Raw genomic sequence first — 19,809 nt, 5'->3', positions numbered from 1 at the left:
CTGTTTTGTTGGTTAGGAGATGTGAATGTGGGGTTTGTCTGCCAGGGTGATAGCATTTGAAATGCTTTCAACATATGACTTTCAGCTGTTGAGGACCTGAAATAACTATTAAAGCGTTTAGTCATAAGATGTAAGTCTGAATAAGGTTTGACATCAGAGACAAACTCCTTAGTCATTGTTGAGCTTCTAAGGTCATTGTTGAGCTGCCAAGGGGCTCGATGCAATCCATAGCACAGAACATCTGCATTGTAGTGCGGTTCACATTTAAAAGTCATTTCCAATTGATCCGATTTATGCAGCGTTTACCTTGAATGCAATCTGTGCGATTGCCATTAATTGTCAATCGCGCTTTAAAGCATATCTTCAACGCTATGGATTGAATTGAGTCCTAATGCTGTTACGTGCTTTAGATTGTCTCTGTAGTCACAAATGGAGGATGAAAAAGGTTATGAGAAGAGATTATTTGTGCTCCTTTATATTGTATGTGTGAGAGCAAAGCATCAACTGACACAGATTATGCTGTAAACAAAAATAGTCCTGCTGGAAACACAAATGCCGCCTTAAAGGCAAACACGTGACACACATGTGCAAGCAGCAGTGACACACCCGCGTGCGAACACGCACACACAGAAACTGACCGTTAGCTCTATAGCTGGAGAGGTTCGAAATGGTTAGATCCCTCTGCTTCCACAGTATATTGATGTGATTGATTTCTCTCCCTTTCTCTGCTGAACTCATGCAACCTAAATGGATCTATGTTGTCTTGGTAACACATTATTTATTTTTTATCTGCGAACATTTGGGCAAATAGGACATCGACATTACTGACTGTTGTTATTGGAATGTTGTGACTGCATCGATCAATTCTCACTCTAATAAAATGTGTTAAATAACTTATAAACACGTCTATTTAGATATGCTATCATACAATATGCTTCGATTATAATGTTCTCCATCGTCGTCAAGAGAAAGTTGTGATGTAGTACTCCAGCTCTCCACCAGGTGTCCCTAGTGTGATAAGGAATACTGTACTTTCTGTGTGCCTACAGCAGCTCACGTGCAGACAACACAAGCCATTTTTTTTTTGCCTTATAGGATCTGTTCACGTAGTGGATGAGAGGGGACATATCAGTAGCAGTGTCCCTGTCACCTGTCCTGACCTGTGACACACACAGTCAGACTAAAACCTGACAGGTCAAACCAGCAGACCAACCTCCCTCGCTCTGATACAGGAGCATTAGTCACACAGCCAGCATGCACAGAATGACAAATAGCACAGAAACAATGCATCCAGAATTCACATACACACATAAATGAGGCACATACGGCACACAAGCACACACGCGGTGCCATGTAGCTACTGTAGGATCGGTTTTCAATGCTCCCTTTCCCTCTCTGGTTTAACAGCACACCCCAGTATACTGACTTTAAGCCTTTTACATATACCTGTTTCAGAGCCATGCAACTACATCATTCATAATTGACCATGCAGCGGTTCAAATCCAAGTGTAAATGCCGTTTATCAAACTCCAAGTGGTGCTATGGTCAGATGACATGAAAATAGAGCTCTTTGGCCACACACACCAATGGTGGCTTTGGTGTCGAAAAACAGAAGCCTATGCAGAAAAGTATCTCATACCTACGGTAAAATATGGTGGTTCATCTTTGATGTTATGGGGCTATTTTGCTTCCACTGGTCTTGTAAACCTTGTTAAGGTCAACGGCATCATGAACCTGGTTGCCTCTGCCAGGAGGCTGGCAGTTGGCCGCAAGTGGATGTTCCAGCAAGACAACAACCCCAAGCTCACATCAACATCCACATAGAAATAGTTAATTGAAAAAAGTCTCTGGACTTGAACCCCATTAAAAACCTTTGGTTTGAATTGAAGAGGGCCGTCCATAAGCGCAGACGAAGGATATCAAGGATCTGTAACGATTCTGTATGGAGGAATGACCTAAGATCTCTCCAAATGTCTTCTGTAATCTCATTAAACATTTTAGAAAAAGACTGTGTCGTTAACCTCGCAAGGTTAGGATGCCTCGCATGGTTAGGGTGCTGCAGTACTGAAAAAAAGGGGTGCCAATAATCTTTACTCCTTTTTAAAAAAAAATCTCTTTCTCTGAGCAATTTATATTAGTTAAAAATTTGCATATTTTATAACTCAGTATTTGTATGATTTATTATACAGTTGTTTTTGCTCATCTTTATCGAGGGTGCCAATCATTTAGTTCCTGACAGCACCCTCTTTCAGAGCCTTGTAAATACCTACTTCATAAACTTAAACTTGGTACCGGAAAGACTTCAGGCCTCAGACAATCCCCAACCAAGCATGTAATCTAACATGCAACACAGCAACATGTGTTTTTGAGGTTTATTTCCAGTTTGGCTGAGAGATGCATCAACAGTGCTGCCGTACAGTATATAATGGAATTGTGATTGACTGAATCTGATTGATGATGCTAATGCTCGGTGTTGTGTTTCCCTTCCAGTAAAGTGGAGACAGCAGCCATTGAGACAGAGTTGCTGAGGGACTACAGGTTTGGCCAGCAGCAGCTCATAGAGATATGGGGGCATGCCTGTGCCATCGCCATCACCAAGGTACCTTATTCTTTCTCCAAGGGACCATTCATCCATTTCATCCATCCCTCATTCCCCAGATTCTGATGCTGTTCCACCTAATAGTATTAATAGTATTTCAAACCCATGCAACTTTCTAATAGCTAGGAACCGTGAATAGAGATTTAGGGAACACACAGGGGCTGTTCTGTTCTCTGTATTCTTTTTTTAATCCCTTTTTTTTCTCTCCAATTTCGTGGTATCCAATTGTTTTAGTAGCTACTATCTTGTCTCATCGCTACAACTCCCGTAGGGGCCCGGGAGAGACGAAGGTTGAAAGTCATGCGTCCTCCGATACACAACCCAACCAAGCCGCACTGCTTCTTAACACAGCGCACATCCAACCCGGAAGCCAGCCGCACCAATGTGTCGGAGGAAACACAGTGCACCTGGCAACCTTGGTTAGCGTGCACTGCGCCCGGCCCGCCACAGGAGTCGCTGGTGCGCGATGAGACAAGGATATCACTACCGGCCAAGCCCTCCCTAACCCGGACGACGCTAGGCCAACGATGCGTCGCCCCACGGACCTCCCGGTCGCGACCGGTTACCACAGAGCCTGGGCGCGAACCCAGAGTCTCTGGTGGCACAGCTGGCGCTGCAGTACAGCGCCCTTAACCACCCGGGAGGCCCTGTATTCTTGAAAAAACTGAGTGTGGGTGTTTATTTACAGTTGTGGGAGAACTGTCCCCCTCAACAATGCTGTGTCTCTGCTCCATAAACCCTGAGGCACATCAGTGAACAGAGGCTCTATCTGGCCTGATTGTCTGATGAGAGACTAATCTGCTCAGCTGGGAGCCAGTCTGGCAAGTCCACATGCCCCTTATCAGTCCCTTTTGTTTGTGTGTGTGTGTGTGTGTTAGCACGTGTATGTGTCTGCTTATGTATCATGTGTCTGTTTTTAGCTTGTTTGTCTGTTGTGTGTGTGTGTGTGTGTGTGTAAGTTCTCCAAGTCAGACTGCCTGTAGTCAGCGGTAGCAGCAGTAGTGTCTGGAGTGTGTCTCTGTGGAGCTGTCAGGAACACACGTGGTTCCTTTGACCAGACGGTTGGTTGGTTTAACCCTGCGGTCGTTCGCTCCACGGGCACCCAGTGTGGTGTGATAAATGTTCCCTGAGATTCCAGACATATGAGACACTTTCCTTTCAGAGAGAACGTCTGATTACCTCAACCACATCCCCTTACCACCATTATCACCAGCAGCCAATGGTCCATGGCCAGAGCGGACACAGCCGCAGCACACATACCGTAGCTAGACAAACAGCGCCTGGCTCGACCCGGATCGGCCTGGGGCTTCTGCACACACATGCATGACATCACTGTTATTGAAGAAAAGGGCAGTAGTAGGGCCTTATGATTTCACTGCAGTCGTTGCAGTTGCCAGATAGATTAATTTTTCACCAAGTAATCCCCACCCCCCCACCCCCCCATACGTCCAAAGAGATCCAATCCCCCCGGCAGCAACCACACGGGCCATGACGGGTCCATCTCCGGTGTGTTCCTCTGTGATCTGGGCTGGAGTGCGTGTGGAGCGGCGCCTGTGTTCAGCCTGGGTTGGGAAGCCTTTCAACACCTGGGGAGACAAATAATGTTCCGCTTCCATGGAGCAGTAAACGCTGGAGTGTGTTGTCCCTGGGTCCCTGTTCTGTCTAATCAGGATGTGTTCAATATGTCAACATGTCCGTCGTAAAACATATTCATTATCCTGTGCAGCTTTCATTAATAGTGTGTGGCCGTATTTATGTGTGTGTGTGTGGGGGGGGGGGGCGTGTATGTGTCTGTGTATCCTTGTGTATGTATTTTTCTTACACTTTATCATTTTTACCCATGAATCTTATTTATTCATTCCTATTTTACCCCCCTTTTCTCCCCATTTTCTGACTTGTCTCATCGCTGCAACTCCCCAACAGGCTCGGGAGGTGAAGGTCGAGTCATGCATCCTCCAAAACATGACGGCCTGCTTTACCCGGAAGCCAGCCGCACCAATGTGTCGGAGGAAACATCGTTCAACTGATGACCGAGGTGAGCCTGCAGGCACCCGGCTCGCCACAAGGAGTCGCTAGAGCTCGATGAGCCAAGTAAAACCCCCCCGGCCTGGGAGAGCATAGGCCCACCCACTGGGGAGCCAGGTCCAGCCAATCAGAATGAGTTTTCCTCCATAAAGGGCTTTATTACAGACAGAAATACTCCTCAGTTTCATCAGCAGTCTGGGTGGCTGGTCTCAGACGATCCCGCAGTTGACGAAGCCAGATGTGGGGGTCTTGGGCTTGCGTGGTAACACCTGGTCTGCGGTTGTGCGCCAGTTGGACGTACTGCTAAATTTGAATGCACTTGGCATGAGTGGATTCCCTTCCAACTATGGGATAGGTGTGTGCATTGGTGCTGTCACCAGTGAGCCCTAGAAAATAGTGAAGATCCACCCTGTCACAGAGAGGTTGCACAGAAAATGGTACCTGTATATCATAGGATGTCAAATGATAACGTCCTCAAAAGAATGTAGCATGGAGGAACCCAGAATGCAAATGGTTGTCTGAGCTCTGTAATATGGTTGCGATGCCCCAAAACTGTCTTTGTGGGCAAAAGTCACATTGACGGAGTAGCCAGTATGGCAGTAACCACGTTCAATGAGGGAGCCACTGCTATATCAAATGTGACGAACAAATTGTGGCTTGACAGCACATTGGTGACACTGGAAGCAATCAGAGAGGAGGATGCAAGGCATGTTGCGAGAGCTGACTTTTCTTCAATGGAGTGTGCCAAGCGTAGGCGCAGGTCCCATGACACAGTCAAGAGAGTAAAGCGGCACCAGCAACAACTCAGAGGGCCTTACATATGGGGCAGGCATAGCTGATTAATGTTCTGCACATTTCAACAGCCATACAAAAAATCATTGTATGTGACAAATTGAGTAAAGTGATATGAGAATTTGCCCAGAACTGCCCAACAGACCAGTATTCAAAGCATATGCTATATTGCTTGAAACAAATGTATCAAATGTGCTAATGTATTTGTCAAATGTATATTTGATGTTTATTTGTCCGTTTAGAAGATATCTATACATAAGAGTTCAATTAATGTGTCATAAATTGTCATATTTATGGAAAGTACATTTTAATTGCATTAGCATATCTTTATCAACCATTTTCTAAAAATGACATGTTCTCCCTGCCCCAATTCATTTCTCAGGCTTCAAAGGATGTGCATTTACATTATTCCACACACAGGGTCTTAGGTCTTATAGTCATATTTACAGAGGCTTAAAAAAAAATATTGATCTTGTGTCGTTTTGATTTTAAGTGTCATTTTATGTGTAAATATATTCAAAATATGCATCCGTTATACATGTGACGAGATTTTGATGAAATTACAATATTTTGATAAACTGATCTGTAAAAGTCTGACCATTGAGTGTCTTATCACAATAAAACAAAAAACCTGCTTGAAGCAATGTGTTGAATAAAAGGTTAGCGCCATTTAAGGAGGGCTTATCTATTTGCATATTTAAAATGTTTTATAAATAAAACTTGTAATACAATAATATATTGTATTCATGTATACTTTCAACTGGTAACGTTTCAGTCTGATGAGAGTAAAGGGAAAAACATCCCTATTAGCCTGTGGTGCCTGGCCTTCAGGTGCCTTTTGGCAAACTCCAAGCAGGCTCCAAGTCATGGCTCCAAGTCATGTGTCTTTTACTGAGTAATGGCTTCCGTCTGGCCACTCTACCATAAAGGCCTGATTGGTGGAGTACTGCAGAGATGGTGGTCCTTCTGGAAGGTTCTCCCATCTCCACAGAGGAACTCTGGAGCTCTGTCAGAGTGACCATCGGGTTCTTGGTCACTTCCTTCCTCTTCTCCCCTGATGCACAGATTGGCCGGGCGGCCAGCCCTAGGAAGAGTCTTGGTTGTTCCAAACTTCTTCCATTTAAGAATGATGGAGGCCACTGTGTTCTTGGGGACCTTCAATGCTGCAGAATTTTTTTTGTACCCTTCCCCAGATCTGTGCATCAACACAATCCTGTCTCGGAGCTCTACAGACAATTCCTTCGACCTCATGGCTTGGTTTTTGCTCTGACATGCACTGTCAACTGTGGGACCTTATATAGACAAGTGTGTGCCTTTCCAAATCATGTTCAATCAATTGAATTTACCACATGTGGACTCCAATCAAGTTGTAGAAACATGTCATAAATAATCAATGGAAACAGGATGCACCTGAGCTCAATTTTGAGTCTCATAGCAAAGGGTCTGAATACTGATGTAAATAAGGTAACCTGTTTTCGCTTTGTCATGATGGGGTTGTAATTATTATAATTGTTTAAAAAAAATCGATTAAGGCTTTAAGGCTGTAACATAACAAAATGTGGAAAAAAATCTAAGGGTTTGAATACTTTCCAAAGGCACTGGATTAGCATTCCTCCAGATAGAAGCTCCTGGTCTGGGTTTGGAAGGGCCCTAACAGATAACCTGGTCTGGGTTTGGCTTCTCTGTTTATCGTGCTCCTCTAAAACTAGCTTTTTCTGGTTTCCCACTGGATGTGCATTATTGACATTAGCTCTTTAATCACTCTGTTATTGCAAAAATCCTAATCCTAAAACAATCCTAATCCTAAAACAATCCTAATCCTAAAAGCTGCTGTAAAAGGCACTCGGGCTTCCCACTGCACAGTATGTTCATATTGAATGCCACTTCCACTCCTCTCAAAGATGGCCGGTCATTATACTGTGCTTATTAGCCTTAGCATTTACCTCAGGGGAACAGGTCAGAGAGGGTGTCATCACATCGAGACACACACACCAAAATCCTGTTGCACAGTGGGATATACACCAGGAAACTGTTTCAGCCACGCAGATAAGAAAATGGAGCCTATCTCTCGCTTCCGACTCATGGGCCTGAGCTGTCATTACCATCCTTCTTCCATCTAATTTAGAGTGTATCTGCTCCCAGACAGAATATTTATGTTAGAGATAATGGCTGCTGTCTCCCCTCTCCCAGCATCATTACTGTAATTAATGCTTTCAAGTCTGTATTAATTGAATACTGCAATTAGAGTACGGTTCCATTTGTTGCACTGTAATGTACCCCTCCATTTAGAGTTCCGGTTATAGTGGCCTTTACCCAACATTTGGTTTGGTGAAGGCGTTGCGGGGTGAGGTGAGACACTCTTGGCTGTGATGTAGCTAGCAACACTAGCTACATGATTCACTCCCCCACTGGTTCTATTTAGGTGTGTGTGAAGCAGAGGAGGCTGGTGGGAGGAGCTATAGGAGGATGGGCACATTTATAATGGCTGGAATGGAACGGTATTGAACACATCAAACATATGGAAACCACATGTTTGTCTCCCTGTTCCATTTATTCCATTCCAGCCATTACAATAAGCCTGTCCTCCTATTGCTCCTCGTACCAGCCTCCACTAGTGTGAGGAGGAAGATTAGACCACTTAAGTCAACAGGAAAGTGTTAGAGACCTGCTGCCTCATTTAAGGACGTGTGAGGGGATTTACTGGGATATGTGCTGTGCCCCTGTTAAACAGAGAGGTGGAGATGCCAGGGCCTAGTGGGGAAACTCATGGCTCAGGCCTGATGGAAAGTAGTGTGTTATTTAAAGGGAGCATCCTGCGGCGTCCGCCTCTGGTATTGTTTCCATTCCTGTCAGGGTTATTTGAATGCGTTTTGGGCTGTCTGTCTTTAAAAAAAGACCTGGGTGCCATTTCCCCTGGCCATGGCTAGGACTTCCTGGCACGCGAAGGAGAGAGTCTCTGACAGTGATGCAAGGTCAGCCTCGCGGATAGAATGACCCGTCCACTGGACAATGAGTCTGCTAGGCTAGTTGGTGATGTCTGTCTCACTCTCTGTCTCCCTCCCTCCCTCTATCCGTCACTCACTCAATCACCTCCCTCCAGGCCTTTCCTCTGACCTCCCTGGCTAAGAAGCAGCCGACAGTGTTGGTGGTCTGTGGTCCTGACCAGAATGGCTCCATCGGCCTGGTGTGTGCCCGCCACCTGCGTATATTCGTAAGTATACCACAATAGACTTCACCCGCCAGGCATCACACACACATGGCCATGTGGACAATATCAGAAAATAGTTAGAAGTTAACAAATGGTTCACTGGGTTTAATTGCAGTATTAGGAGATTTTCATTTCAACTCCCATAAATAGTCATCTGAGTCATGGTTAATTGATCCATTACGGGATTGAAAATGTCAATGACATCATTTCATTGTGACCCTCATTAAATACCGTTACCCTCGTTAAATACTGTCTGTTTACAGTTGGCAGCGGTAATGTAACATGATGTCATGGTCACATTAGTTTGCATGACTGTGGATAATGCTGTTCTGTGGTGTAAATGCATTAATTGCAATATTACAGATGATTGCACTAACTAAAAACAATCTGAACAAGCATTTACCAGTGATCTACTGAGGAAAATCTACCATCTTTATTCTATGTGGTGGAAACCATAGACGTGCTCTGGTTTCCCTGCCTTGGAACGGAATGGATCTATATAACCATATGTCTCCATATGTGTCTGAGATGCCAGATTTATGAAGTGTCAATATCTCTGATTAAAACCATGTTGACAGAATCTGTTAAAGTTGTAAGATGACTGTCTGTGAAGTTTTTGGGGCAGCGACTGGGTATCATCGGTCGATGAGTCTGAATATGATTCATTATGACCGTGAACGTTAGTCCAGCTTGTTGTTCACGCAAGGGAGGATGCACATGATGTTCCACAGTTCTTTCAGAACATTATGTGGTTATTTTATGTTTCTAGTGAAGAAAAAGCACCTTGGCCTCAACGTCTGAAAGGATCAAGTTGTTTATCACATGACACATGAATCCCCGAGATTCAACAATGTGGTCTTTGTTTCCAATTTGACAAAACCACGTGAATCTCAATGGACTGTGACTAAAGGGATGATGCTCCTTCATGGCCAACCCAGAATGCTAGCCTTCAGGGAGAGGAAGTTCAATATCGGGAATGCTTAACATCAACAGGAAAAGGCTTGTGACCTGTCTGTAACCTGTAGTCATAGGCCTCATGTCTCCTGTATTCCTGCTCCATAACGCTTGTTGACGCTAGAGAGCATCCTGACGGTGCCTCCGTCCCCGAGGTACGTCTCTATGACGTTGATGATGTAACCTCTTCTAGGTCAGGGCACTAGGAGATCACAGAGGGGTCGCTGCCAACCCAGAGGGGACATCTCTCTCTGGGTACTTTAGCTGCAGCAACGAAAGATGGCGTCAGTAGTCCGTTCCCCGGCCTCTCTGGCCCGATGTTGAGGTCTGATTGGTTTAATGTCTCTCAGGAGCGTGTGGACTGACGTCTGGAGTGACAGACCACTTCCCCATCTGAATCTGACCAGGGCCAGTTAGTCAGAGATGGAGAGACCTGCACCTCTCACTGCCTGGTTTACAGTACCTCCTCCTTACGCAACCATCTAACCAGCCAGGCCTTCCACTGAAAGCACAGCAGCAGCACACTGAGGCCCTTTCACATAGACTATTAATTGCTGGGATTGACGTCCATTAGCAGTGGAGATCACGGGTGTCCATTGTTTAACAACACAAGCCACAGGTGTCTGGCTTTCCATAAACGTCTATCATTAACCACGGAGGTCTAATTCAGTCATCCTCCAGACCTGAGGGCTAGAGGCCTACAGTGCTGTGCTAATCAGAGGGGAGCCTTGTCAGTCTGTGTATAGTAAATCAGGGCTGGATAGATAAACAGACAGACTAGAGAGAGGGCAGGAAAAACAGCAACGTACATCCTCTCATAAATGTTCTCCTTGTTCGAGGGCATGTATTCATTGCTATACTTCATTTTGATATACTTGCAGTGCCTCTCTGTCATTCTCTCTCTCGCTCGATCTCTCTTTACCTACCCCTTGCTCGCTCTCCCTCTTTCTCCCCTCTCGCTCTCGCCTCTCTCCTTCCTTCCAAAAGGAGTACGAGCCCACCATCTACTATCCCAAACGCACTCCTAACACCATTCATCAGGACTTCACAGTTCAGTGTGAGAAGATGGACATCCCATTCCTCTCCTATCTCCCAACAGAGGTGAGCAACATCACAAAGGACTATAAAGACATTTCTAGATACATTCATCCTTGAATTAAGCTTGACATTTGCAAATGTAACTGATTTATGCAAGTGCACCATGAGTGGAGCACCTGCATCTCACTGTAGGATTTGGCCCCGGCTGAGCTTGCTGGAGCTGGGAGAATAACGTAGAGCTCTTTTCTAGATATTGATCAGAGTTTGGGTTGTGTGTTCAGGTGCAGCTGATCAACGATGCCTATAACCTGGTGATCGATGCCATCCTGGGGCCAGAGACTGACCACACAGACGTGAAGGAGCCTTATGCTGGCATCCTAGTCACCCTCAAGCAGGTCAAGATCCCCATCGCCAGTGTGGACATGCCCTCAGGTAAGGCTGAGAGCTACAGTGCCTTTCAAAAGTATTCAGACCCCTTGGATTTCATCACATTTTATAGTTACAAACTGGGATTAAAATGTATTTGTCATTTTTTGGTTCAAGACAAATACATTATACTGTTATATCAAAGTGGAAGAAAATGTCAATTGTATTTTTTTCTAGAAAAAAATTGTCATTGCGTAAGTATTCAGCCCGTTTGTTTAAGCCTAAATTAGTTCAGGAGTCAAATTTGACGTCCTCAGTCAAGTATTGAATTTCAAACACAGATTAAATTACAAAGACCAGGGAGCTTTTCAAACGCCTCATGAAGAAGGGTGTGATTGGTAGATGGGTAAACAATAACACATCAGACATTGAATATGGTCAAGTGTGGATTATATAATTATATTATTTATTTGACCTTTTATTTTACTAGGCAGGTCAGTTAAGAACAAATTCTTATTTTCAACGACGGCCTAGGAACAGTGGGTTAACTGCCTGTTCAGGGGCAGAACGACAGATTTGTACCTTGTCAGCTCGGGGATTTGAACTTGCAACCTTTCGGTTACTAGTCCAACGCTCTAACCACTAGGCTACCCTGCCACATCTAAGATAGTCATCCCCTTTGAACCGAGCTGCAGTACAGGAATGAAACTGCTAAGGGATGTTACCATGAAGCCATTGGTGATTTTAAAACAACTACAGAGTTCAATGGCTGTGATGGCAGAAAACTGAGGATGGATCAACAACATTGGAGTGACTCCACAATAATGACCTAAATGACAGAGTGAAAAGAAGAATACAAATATACAGAATAAAAATATTCCAAAACATGCATCTTGTATGTAACTAGGCACTAAAGTAATACTGGGGGAAAAATACAGCAAAAGAATACACTTTTTGGTCTAAATGCAACGCCACATGTTTGGGGCAAATCCAACACAACAGATCACTGAGTAACTGCCTCCTTATGTTCAAGCATGGTGGTGGCTGCGTCATGGTATGGGTATGCTTGACCTCTGCAAATATTGGGGAGTTTTTCAGGATGAAAAGTAACGGGATGGAGCTAAGCACAGGCAAAATCCTAGAGGAAAACCTGCTTCGGTCTGCTTTATACAAGAGACTGCGAGAGGAATTCAGCAGGACAATAACCTACAACAAATGGCAAAATCTACACTGGAGTTGCTTACCAAGAAGAACATTTATTTTATTTTAATTTCACCTTTATTTAGGCTAGTTGAGAACAAGTTCTCATTTGCAACTGCGACCTGGCCAAGATGAAGCATAGCAATTCGACACATACAACAACATAGACTTACACATGGAATAAACTAAACACAGTCAACAATACAGTAGAACAAAAGAAAAGAAAAAGTCTATATACAGTGAGTGCAAATGAGGTAAGATAAGGGAGTTATGGCAATAAATAGGCCATGGTGGCGAAGTAATTACAATATAGCAATTAAACACTGGAATGGTAGATGTGCAAGTAGAGATACTGGGGTGCAAAGGAGCAAGATAAATAAATAAATACAGTATGGGGATGATGTAGGTAGATAGCCCATCTGTAAACAGCCCATCTATGTACAGGTGCAGTGATCTGTGAGCTGCTCTGACAGCTGGCGCTTAAAGCTAGTGAGGGAGATATGAGTCTCCAGCTTCAGAGATTTTTGCAGTTAGTTCCAGTCATTGGCAGCAGAGAACTGGAAGGAAAGACGACCAAAGGAGGAATTGGCTTTGGGGGTGACCAGTGAGATATACCTGCTGGAGCGTGTGCTACGAGTGGGTGCTACTATGGTGACCAGTGAGCTGAGATATAACGCTTTACCTAGCAGAGACTTGTAGATAACCTGTAGCCAGTGGGTTTGGCGACGAGTATGAAGCGAGGGCCAACCACGAGAGCGTACAGGTTGCAATGGTGGGTAGTGTTTGGGGCTTTGGTCACAAAACGGATGGCACTGTGATAGACTGCATCCAGTTTGTTGAGTAGAGTGTTGGAGGCTATTCTATAGATGACATCACCGAAGTCGAGGATCGGTAGGATGGTCAGTTTTATGAGGGTATGTTTGGCAGCATGAGTGAAGGATGCTTTGTTGCTATATAGGAAGCTGATTCTAGATTTAATTTTGGGATTGGAGATGGTTAATGTGAGTCTGGAAGGAGAGTTTACAGTCTAATCAGACACCTAGGTATTTGTAGTTGTCCACGTATTCACTAAGTCAGAGCCGTCCAGAGTAGTGATGCTGGATGGGCGAGCAGGTGCGGGCAGTGATCGGTTGAATAGCATGAATTTAGTTTTACTTGTGTTTAAGAGCAGTTGGAGGCCACGGAAGGAGAGTTGTATGGCATTGAAGCTCGTCTGGAGGTTAGTTAACACAGTGTCCAAAGAAGGGCCAGAAGTATACAGAATGGTGTCATCTGCGTAGAGGTGTATCAGAGAATCACCAGCAGCAATAGCAACATCATTGATATATACAGAGAAGAGAGTCGGCCCAAAAATTGAACCCTGTGGCACCCCCATAGAGACTGCCAGAGGTCTGGACAACAGGCCCTCCAATTTGACACACTGAACTCTATCGGAGAAGTAGTTGGTAAACCAGGTGAGGCAATAATTTGAGAAACCAAGGCTGTTGAGTCTGCCAATAAGACTCTGATTGACAGAGTCGAAAGCCTTGGCCAGGTCGATGAATACAGCTGCACAGTAATGTCTCTTATCGATGGCGGTTATGATGTTGTTTAGAACCTTGAGCGTGGCTGAGGTGCACCCATGACCAGCTCTGAAACCAGATTGCATAGCGGAAAAGGTACGGTGGGATTTGAAATGGTTGGTAATCTGTTTGTTAACTTGGCTTTCGAAGACCTTAGAAAGACAGGGTAGGATAAGTCTGTAGTAGTTTGGGTCTAGTGTCACCCCCTTTAAAGAGGGGGATGACCGCGGCAGCTCTCCAATCTTTGGGAATCTCAGACGATACGAAAGAGACGTTGAACAGGCTAGTAATAGGGGTTGCAACAATTTCGGCAGATAATAGAAAAATAAAAATCATTTTTAGAAAAATATATGTTCTTGAGTGGCCAAGTTACAGTTTTGACTGAAATCTGCTTGAAAATCTATTTTTACATTTTTAATTTCACCTTTATTTAACTGGGCAAGTCAGTTTGTATTCTTGTTTACAATGACTGCCTACCAGGGAACAGTGGGTTAACTGCCTTGTTCAGGGGCAGAAAGACAGATTTTGACCTTGTCAGCTCGGGGATTCCATCCAGCAACCTTTCAGTTACTGGCCCAACACTGTAACCACTGCTGCTCTATGGCAAGACTTGAAAACGACTGACTTCCCATGATCCCCAACAATTATTTTGAAAATAATAATGGGCAAATATTGTGCGTGCAAAGCTCTTATAGATGTACCCAAGAAGACTGACAGCTGTAATTGATGTGAAAGGTGTTTCTAACATGTATTGACTCAGGGCGATGAATACTTATACAGCAACTATATTTTAGTTATTTCATTTGTATTAACCCCCCACCCAAAAATAAACAACATATTCCACTTTGACAGAGTATTTTGCGTAAATTGTCCCACTTTATAACACAATAAAATGTGAAGAAATCCAAGGGGCCTGGATACTTTTGCAAGGCACTGTACAGTATGCTGTACACCCAACATTTGCCAATGGTGCACAGATGTATAGAAAACTGCCCAAAACGGGGTTTACCTCTGAGTTAAACATGAATTAGTCATACAAAAGAAAAGCCTGTACATGTACCATAATACACAACCACATTTGCAACTGCAATAGGTTTCGTCAGATCAACCTCAAGTCAACCTCAACACTGTCGAGCTAGGAGTGGTAAAGGTCAAGCTGGATGGACTGAGACAGTAAAGCATGTAGCTTAGTGTAGTACATCTATTTGGCATCTGGCTCTGTCCATTACATCATACCCTCTCCCCATTTCTTTTCTTTTGGAATGCTGCTAGCCAGCAGGTTTCTCATCTGTGAGATATAACATACCCATTTAAAGTTGAAAGGAGAAGATCAAGTGAGATACTCACTCTGTTATGTCACATGACATTTAGCCAGTAGATGTCAACCGATTTGTTGCTCGAACTATGGAGGTGGAATTTAAATGATGATGATCATCGTTTGTCTGTCAAAGGTTGGGATGTGGACCAGGTGACCTCAGACGGGATCAATCCAGACGTCCTCATCTCGCTCACGGCACCAAAGAAGTGCGCCACCAGCTTCTCGGGGAAGCACTTCTTAGCAGGACGCTTCCTGCCTTATGACATCCAAAAGAAATACGATCTGAACCTGCCAGAATACCCAGGCACAGACTGTCTTATAGAACTGTAACATCTACAGTACACCCTGCAGTCCTCATTTTGGATAAATATGGATAATATATTTACATGTTTTGTATTTTCTAGATTGTTTCTGTGCTTTATCGTTCATGTGCCATCTCTCCAATGGATGTAGACTAAAGGAGGTTGCGCCTTAGCCAGAATCCACTCATATACAATAGAAAGATGATATTTAGAATCTGTGGGTGGTCTGAGTTGTATGTCTGTTTTGGAAATGGTTTGAGGAGTTTCCATGTGAGTTGCGACATTCTCCTTTTAGTGATATCTTCTTAGCATATTTTCAAGATGTTCTTTCTCCCACAGCCTCAACTGATGAATGCAACCCTCGACTTAAGTGCTATTTTTTAAATTTTATTTTATTTTATTGAAAAATGTTTGGTTTTTGGGTTACAGAACTGTACTTTCGATCAGCTGTTTTTTATTTTAATTGATTCAGTCTACACTACTGCATTTCCTGAATCCAAGTAACACCTGTTCATTGATTGGCAGTTGTAGAGTTAACTCTTTGTCCAATAAAATATCTAATTTAGTCGTTATTTGTTTTGATTTCTACGTGATTCGATGTAAGAAACGTAGGAAAGATGACAGCTGACAACATTGAAAGGTAATCATGAAACTAAAGGGCTCTATTCAATCCGCATCTCAGAAGTTCAACTGCACAGCGTGATTGTAATTTAAGTCATTTTCCCGCCTTAGCAGAGACTTACATTCACGGTAAACACAGCATACGTTGACCCAATCGTAAATTACCTTGATATTTCTAGCGTGGATTACAGATTGAATAGAGCTCTAAATCTTCCACAGGAGTGAAAACTTGGTAGAATCTATACTGTGTTGGTGGATGAAATTTCCAGTATGCTTTATAACTATAGTTTACTGTGTGATCTCTATGCAAATCCATACAAAGCCTCAGATATTGTTAGAGGAGCTCAGACAGGAGATTAAACAGATTATATGACATGCTGAAGCATTTCCCTCCTCTCTGAAACCAGAGTCGATGGAGTGAAATCAGAACTTTGTCATATCCATTTGAGAGGCCTTTTCCCTTTTTTTTCATATTCTGCATGAATTTGAGGAGGCCTTTTCATATTCTGTATGAATTTGAGGAGGCCTTTTTTCATATTCTGTATGAATTTGAGGAGGCTTTTTTTCATATTCTGTATGAATTTGAGGAGGCCTTTTTTCATATTCTGTATGAATTTGAGGCCTTTTTTCATATTCTGTATGAATTTGAGGAGGCCTTTTTTCATATTCTGTATGAATTTGAGGAGGCCTTTTTTCATATTCTGTATGAATTTGAGGAGGCCTTTTATATTTTGGGATGCTACAGTAAAACAAGGTGTCTGTCTGGTTTATTGGTTTACAACTGAATTAAATTTGGGAACCAATCTGGTAAACAAAAAGCAGTGTAGTGGTAATTAGTTGATGAGGAATGTCGCATCCTTTTGACCTGTCTCTAAACATGTTCATAATAGGCCAGTGAAGGGATGTAAATGGGGTACAGGACTGTTTATGTACGAGCTGGTGTATTTATAGCAAACCCTGCAGTGTCCTCTAAGTGTTACCGCCGTGTGTAGGAAGTCATAGTGTTGGAATATTGATCCCTTAATAAACATTGGTGTTAACCTGTCAAGAGCAGAGCCCAGAGGCTTTTGGAGTACAGCTGAACATTTACACCTCATATTTTTTATTCTGATCCTCTGCATTTTTAGAGACACTTTTTAATGTATTTAAGTTTGATGTTAAATTAAGGATATTCAAAGTTTTAAAAGTTAGAGGGTGGAAGAGAATTAAGATATATTATACAACAGGTGGGTCTAATCCTGGACGCAGATTGGTTAAAACTGCATTGTGTCTATTCCATTAATTACCACCGGCTAAAGCTATGACGTGGAAATGCCTGTTTACTCTGTTCCATCTCTATGTGCAATCCACTGTCTTATCAGCCCAGCCAGACAATTTATAAACTTGATCTCCACTATAAAAAGCATCTAGACATTATCTCCCATTTCTTTTAGACTAGCAATTAGTTTTCAATAGCAGAGATTTGTATAAATTTGCTGTCTGGTTGTGTCTACACTTGACACTTACATGCAACTTCTGCTATCAGAACACAAAGATCGCATTGAAAAGACGGGTCTATATGCACCAAAGTTGCATTGTGTTCTGATTGTGTTCAGATCTAGCTGACCACTTCAGGAGGTGGTCATGGATGCATTGTGTGCAGATTTCTTCTCAGTCTGGATGCAATCAGTGGCGCAAACAGTGGGCGAGGTCATCAGTACTCCTCCCACAAGTCTCCAGAAAACTTGTGCTTTGGGATAGAGAGGCACCTATTCATTACAACGTTGGAGGAAATATGTTCCTAGCGTGTGAGGAAAGTGTTTGCTAGCTTCAAATCCTAACCCGTTTGCAATCTCTTTAGTGTTGCTTGCTAGCTTGTTGGCTAGCTACAAAAGTTAGCTACAGTAGTTAGCTACTGCCAACAGTCGTTGTTGTGTTATCATATTTTGCATATTCCACCGTTTGTAGAATGCATACTGGCAATTGAACATAGTGCAGGAAAAGGGAATTCAGACACACTATGGACACGGTAGACGCATTTAGATGTAGATGCATGACGCATTCTGAATTCCATGATCAGAATACTAAAGCTGCATGAACTGGCAAGTCTAGATACGGCCTCTGTCTCTCTGACAGTGTCTAGACTTTTCTCAGCCAGTCAATCATGAATCAGCATTATTTTATGGATATATATGAAGAAATGTCAATAGAAATCAGGTCAAACAAAAACTAAATGCAGCTAGTTTGCAGTCGTTCCAGCTTCAATTTGAAGTGAATGTGTTAGCTGTGATGTTGGCTAGCTCCTCTGAACAACAGTGTCCTGACGAGAGAGCAGATGTTCTATGCCAGTTGAAATCGAGCATCATTGGCTCATTGTTATGGATGTTTTCAAATAAATGTCATTAGAAAACAGCTTAAACAAATGCAGCTACTTTGCTGTTATTCTGGCTGCACTGATTGACTGGGCTGTAAGTTAGCCGTAGTTGGATTGATAGCAAACAAGGGATAAGAACATTGCCAGACCGTATGGCAATAGAACATTTAGACTGAATGACTGGGTCGCATCCATAAATATAGAACAAAAAGACTGAACAACTGGGTGGCGTCTCTGAAATATAGAACAAACGACCAGTGGAGTTAGGTAGCAACCCTAGCTTTGTGTCGGGACTGTATCTCATGGAAGGATGAAATAGTCTGAATAAATTAATCAAAATAAATATTTGAATGAAAATATGTCAATCATTATTTGAATATGTTGATAACACCTTGTATAAAAGTGATAATGCCCTCGAAGCTGGTGTTTGGAGGATATATTAGCACGGTTTGCTGGCCCTCCACGAACAACACCCGTGCCAGTACTGCATATCCCACCGGCTTCTCTGGCATTATCACTTAAATAACCGATACTAATGTCATTGAGGATACATGTTCTAATACAGTTCATCACCAGGCTGCTCTGGATTTCAGTGATATGAAACTAAGGGCAGATCATCTAAGTGAGGGTAGACTAGAACAGATTCTTTTACAGATCTGCATGGAATTATCCTGCCTGCTTGAGGGACTTTTACAGAATCATTCCTAAACATCATTACAATTGCTAATGATGCATTTGCAACTATTCAGTGCACTCCATCTCACAAGGATGTCTCTGTGTGTTTTGATGTGAGTGTTTGTTGAATGGCATGAAGCCACTTCCCTATTTGGCAGCGCTCCATCGTGCAATCAGCGGTTGTTAAAGTTACAAAGCCAAACCAGAAATGGACCATCTGGCATTGTCATGCTGTCTGCCAGTACATAAACAATGTGCAGATCTGCTGTAGGGCATGGTCTGTGACAGAGAGACGACATGACAGTTTATGGAAGAGCTCAAAAACCCTCGACATGACTACAGCTGTCCTTCTAATATAGGCAGGAAAAATATACTGAATAAAAATATAAACCCAACATGCTAAAATGTCAAACATTTGACTGATTAACAATTCTTATAAGGAAATCAGTCAATTTACAGGAATTCATTAGGCCCTAATCCATGGATTTCACAGATAGCTTTTTTTTTAAAGTAGGGGTGTGGATCAGAAAACCAGTCAGTATCTGTTGTGACCACCATTGCCTTATGCAGGTTGTTGATTATTACCTGTGGAATGTTGTCCCACTCCTCTTCAATGGCTGTGCGAAGTTGCTGGATATTGGCGGGAACTGGAACACGCTGTTTTACACTTCAATTCAGAGCATCCCAAACATGCTCAATGGGTGTCTGGTGATTATGCAGGCCATGGAAGAACTGTGACCGTGTACAGATCCTGAAACATGAGGTAATGGCAGCAGATGAATGGCATGAAAATGGG

The 19,809-nt window shown here is 43.1% G+C and overlaps 1 protein-coding gene across 1 annotated transcript in view; it reads left to right on the top strand.

Annotated features, from left to right (window-relative positions):
* yjefn3 (YjeF N-terminal domain containing 3) overlaps window positions 1-15,936 on the top strand; it is a 71,966-nt gene extending 56,030 nt beyond the window's left edge. Inside the window, exons 2-6 of the mRNA XM_046301613.1 lie at window positions 2,491-2,599; window positions 8,517-8,627; window positions 10,566-10,679; window positions 10,898-11,048; window positions 15,196-15,936. Of these exons, the coding sequence (XP_046157569.1) occupies window positions 2,491-2,599; window positions 8,517-8,627; window positions 10,566-10,679; window positions 10,898-11,048; window positions 15,196-15,392 (682 nt within the window). The 3' untranslated portion in view covers window positions 15,393-15,936. The remainder of the gene's footprint in view (window positions 1-2,490; window positions 2,600-8,516; window positions 8,628-10,565; window positions 10,680-10,897; window positions 11,049-15,195) is intronic.
* The last annotated feature ends 3,873 nt before the right edge of the window (window positions 15,937-19,809 follow it).

This window comes from Oncorhynchus gorbuscha, linkage group LG15 (genome assembly GCF_021184085.1).
Source record: "Oncorhynchus gorbuscha isolate QuinsamMale2020 ecotype Even-year linkage group LG15, OgorEven_v1.0, whole genome shotgun sequence".
NCBI lineage: Eukaryota > Metazoa > Chordata > Actinopteri > Salmoniformes > Salmonidae > Oncorhynchus > Oncorhynchus gorbuscha.
The sequence above is the reverse complement of the archived record's forward strand: the minus strand, read 5'-3'. Positions and strand labels throughout refer to the sequence as shown.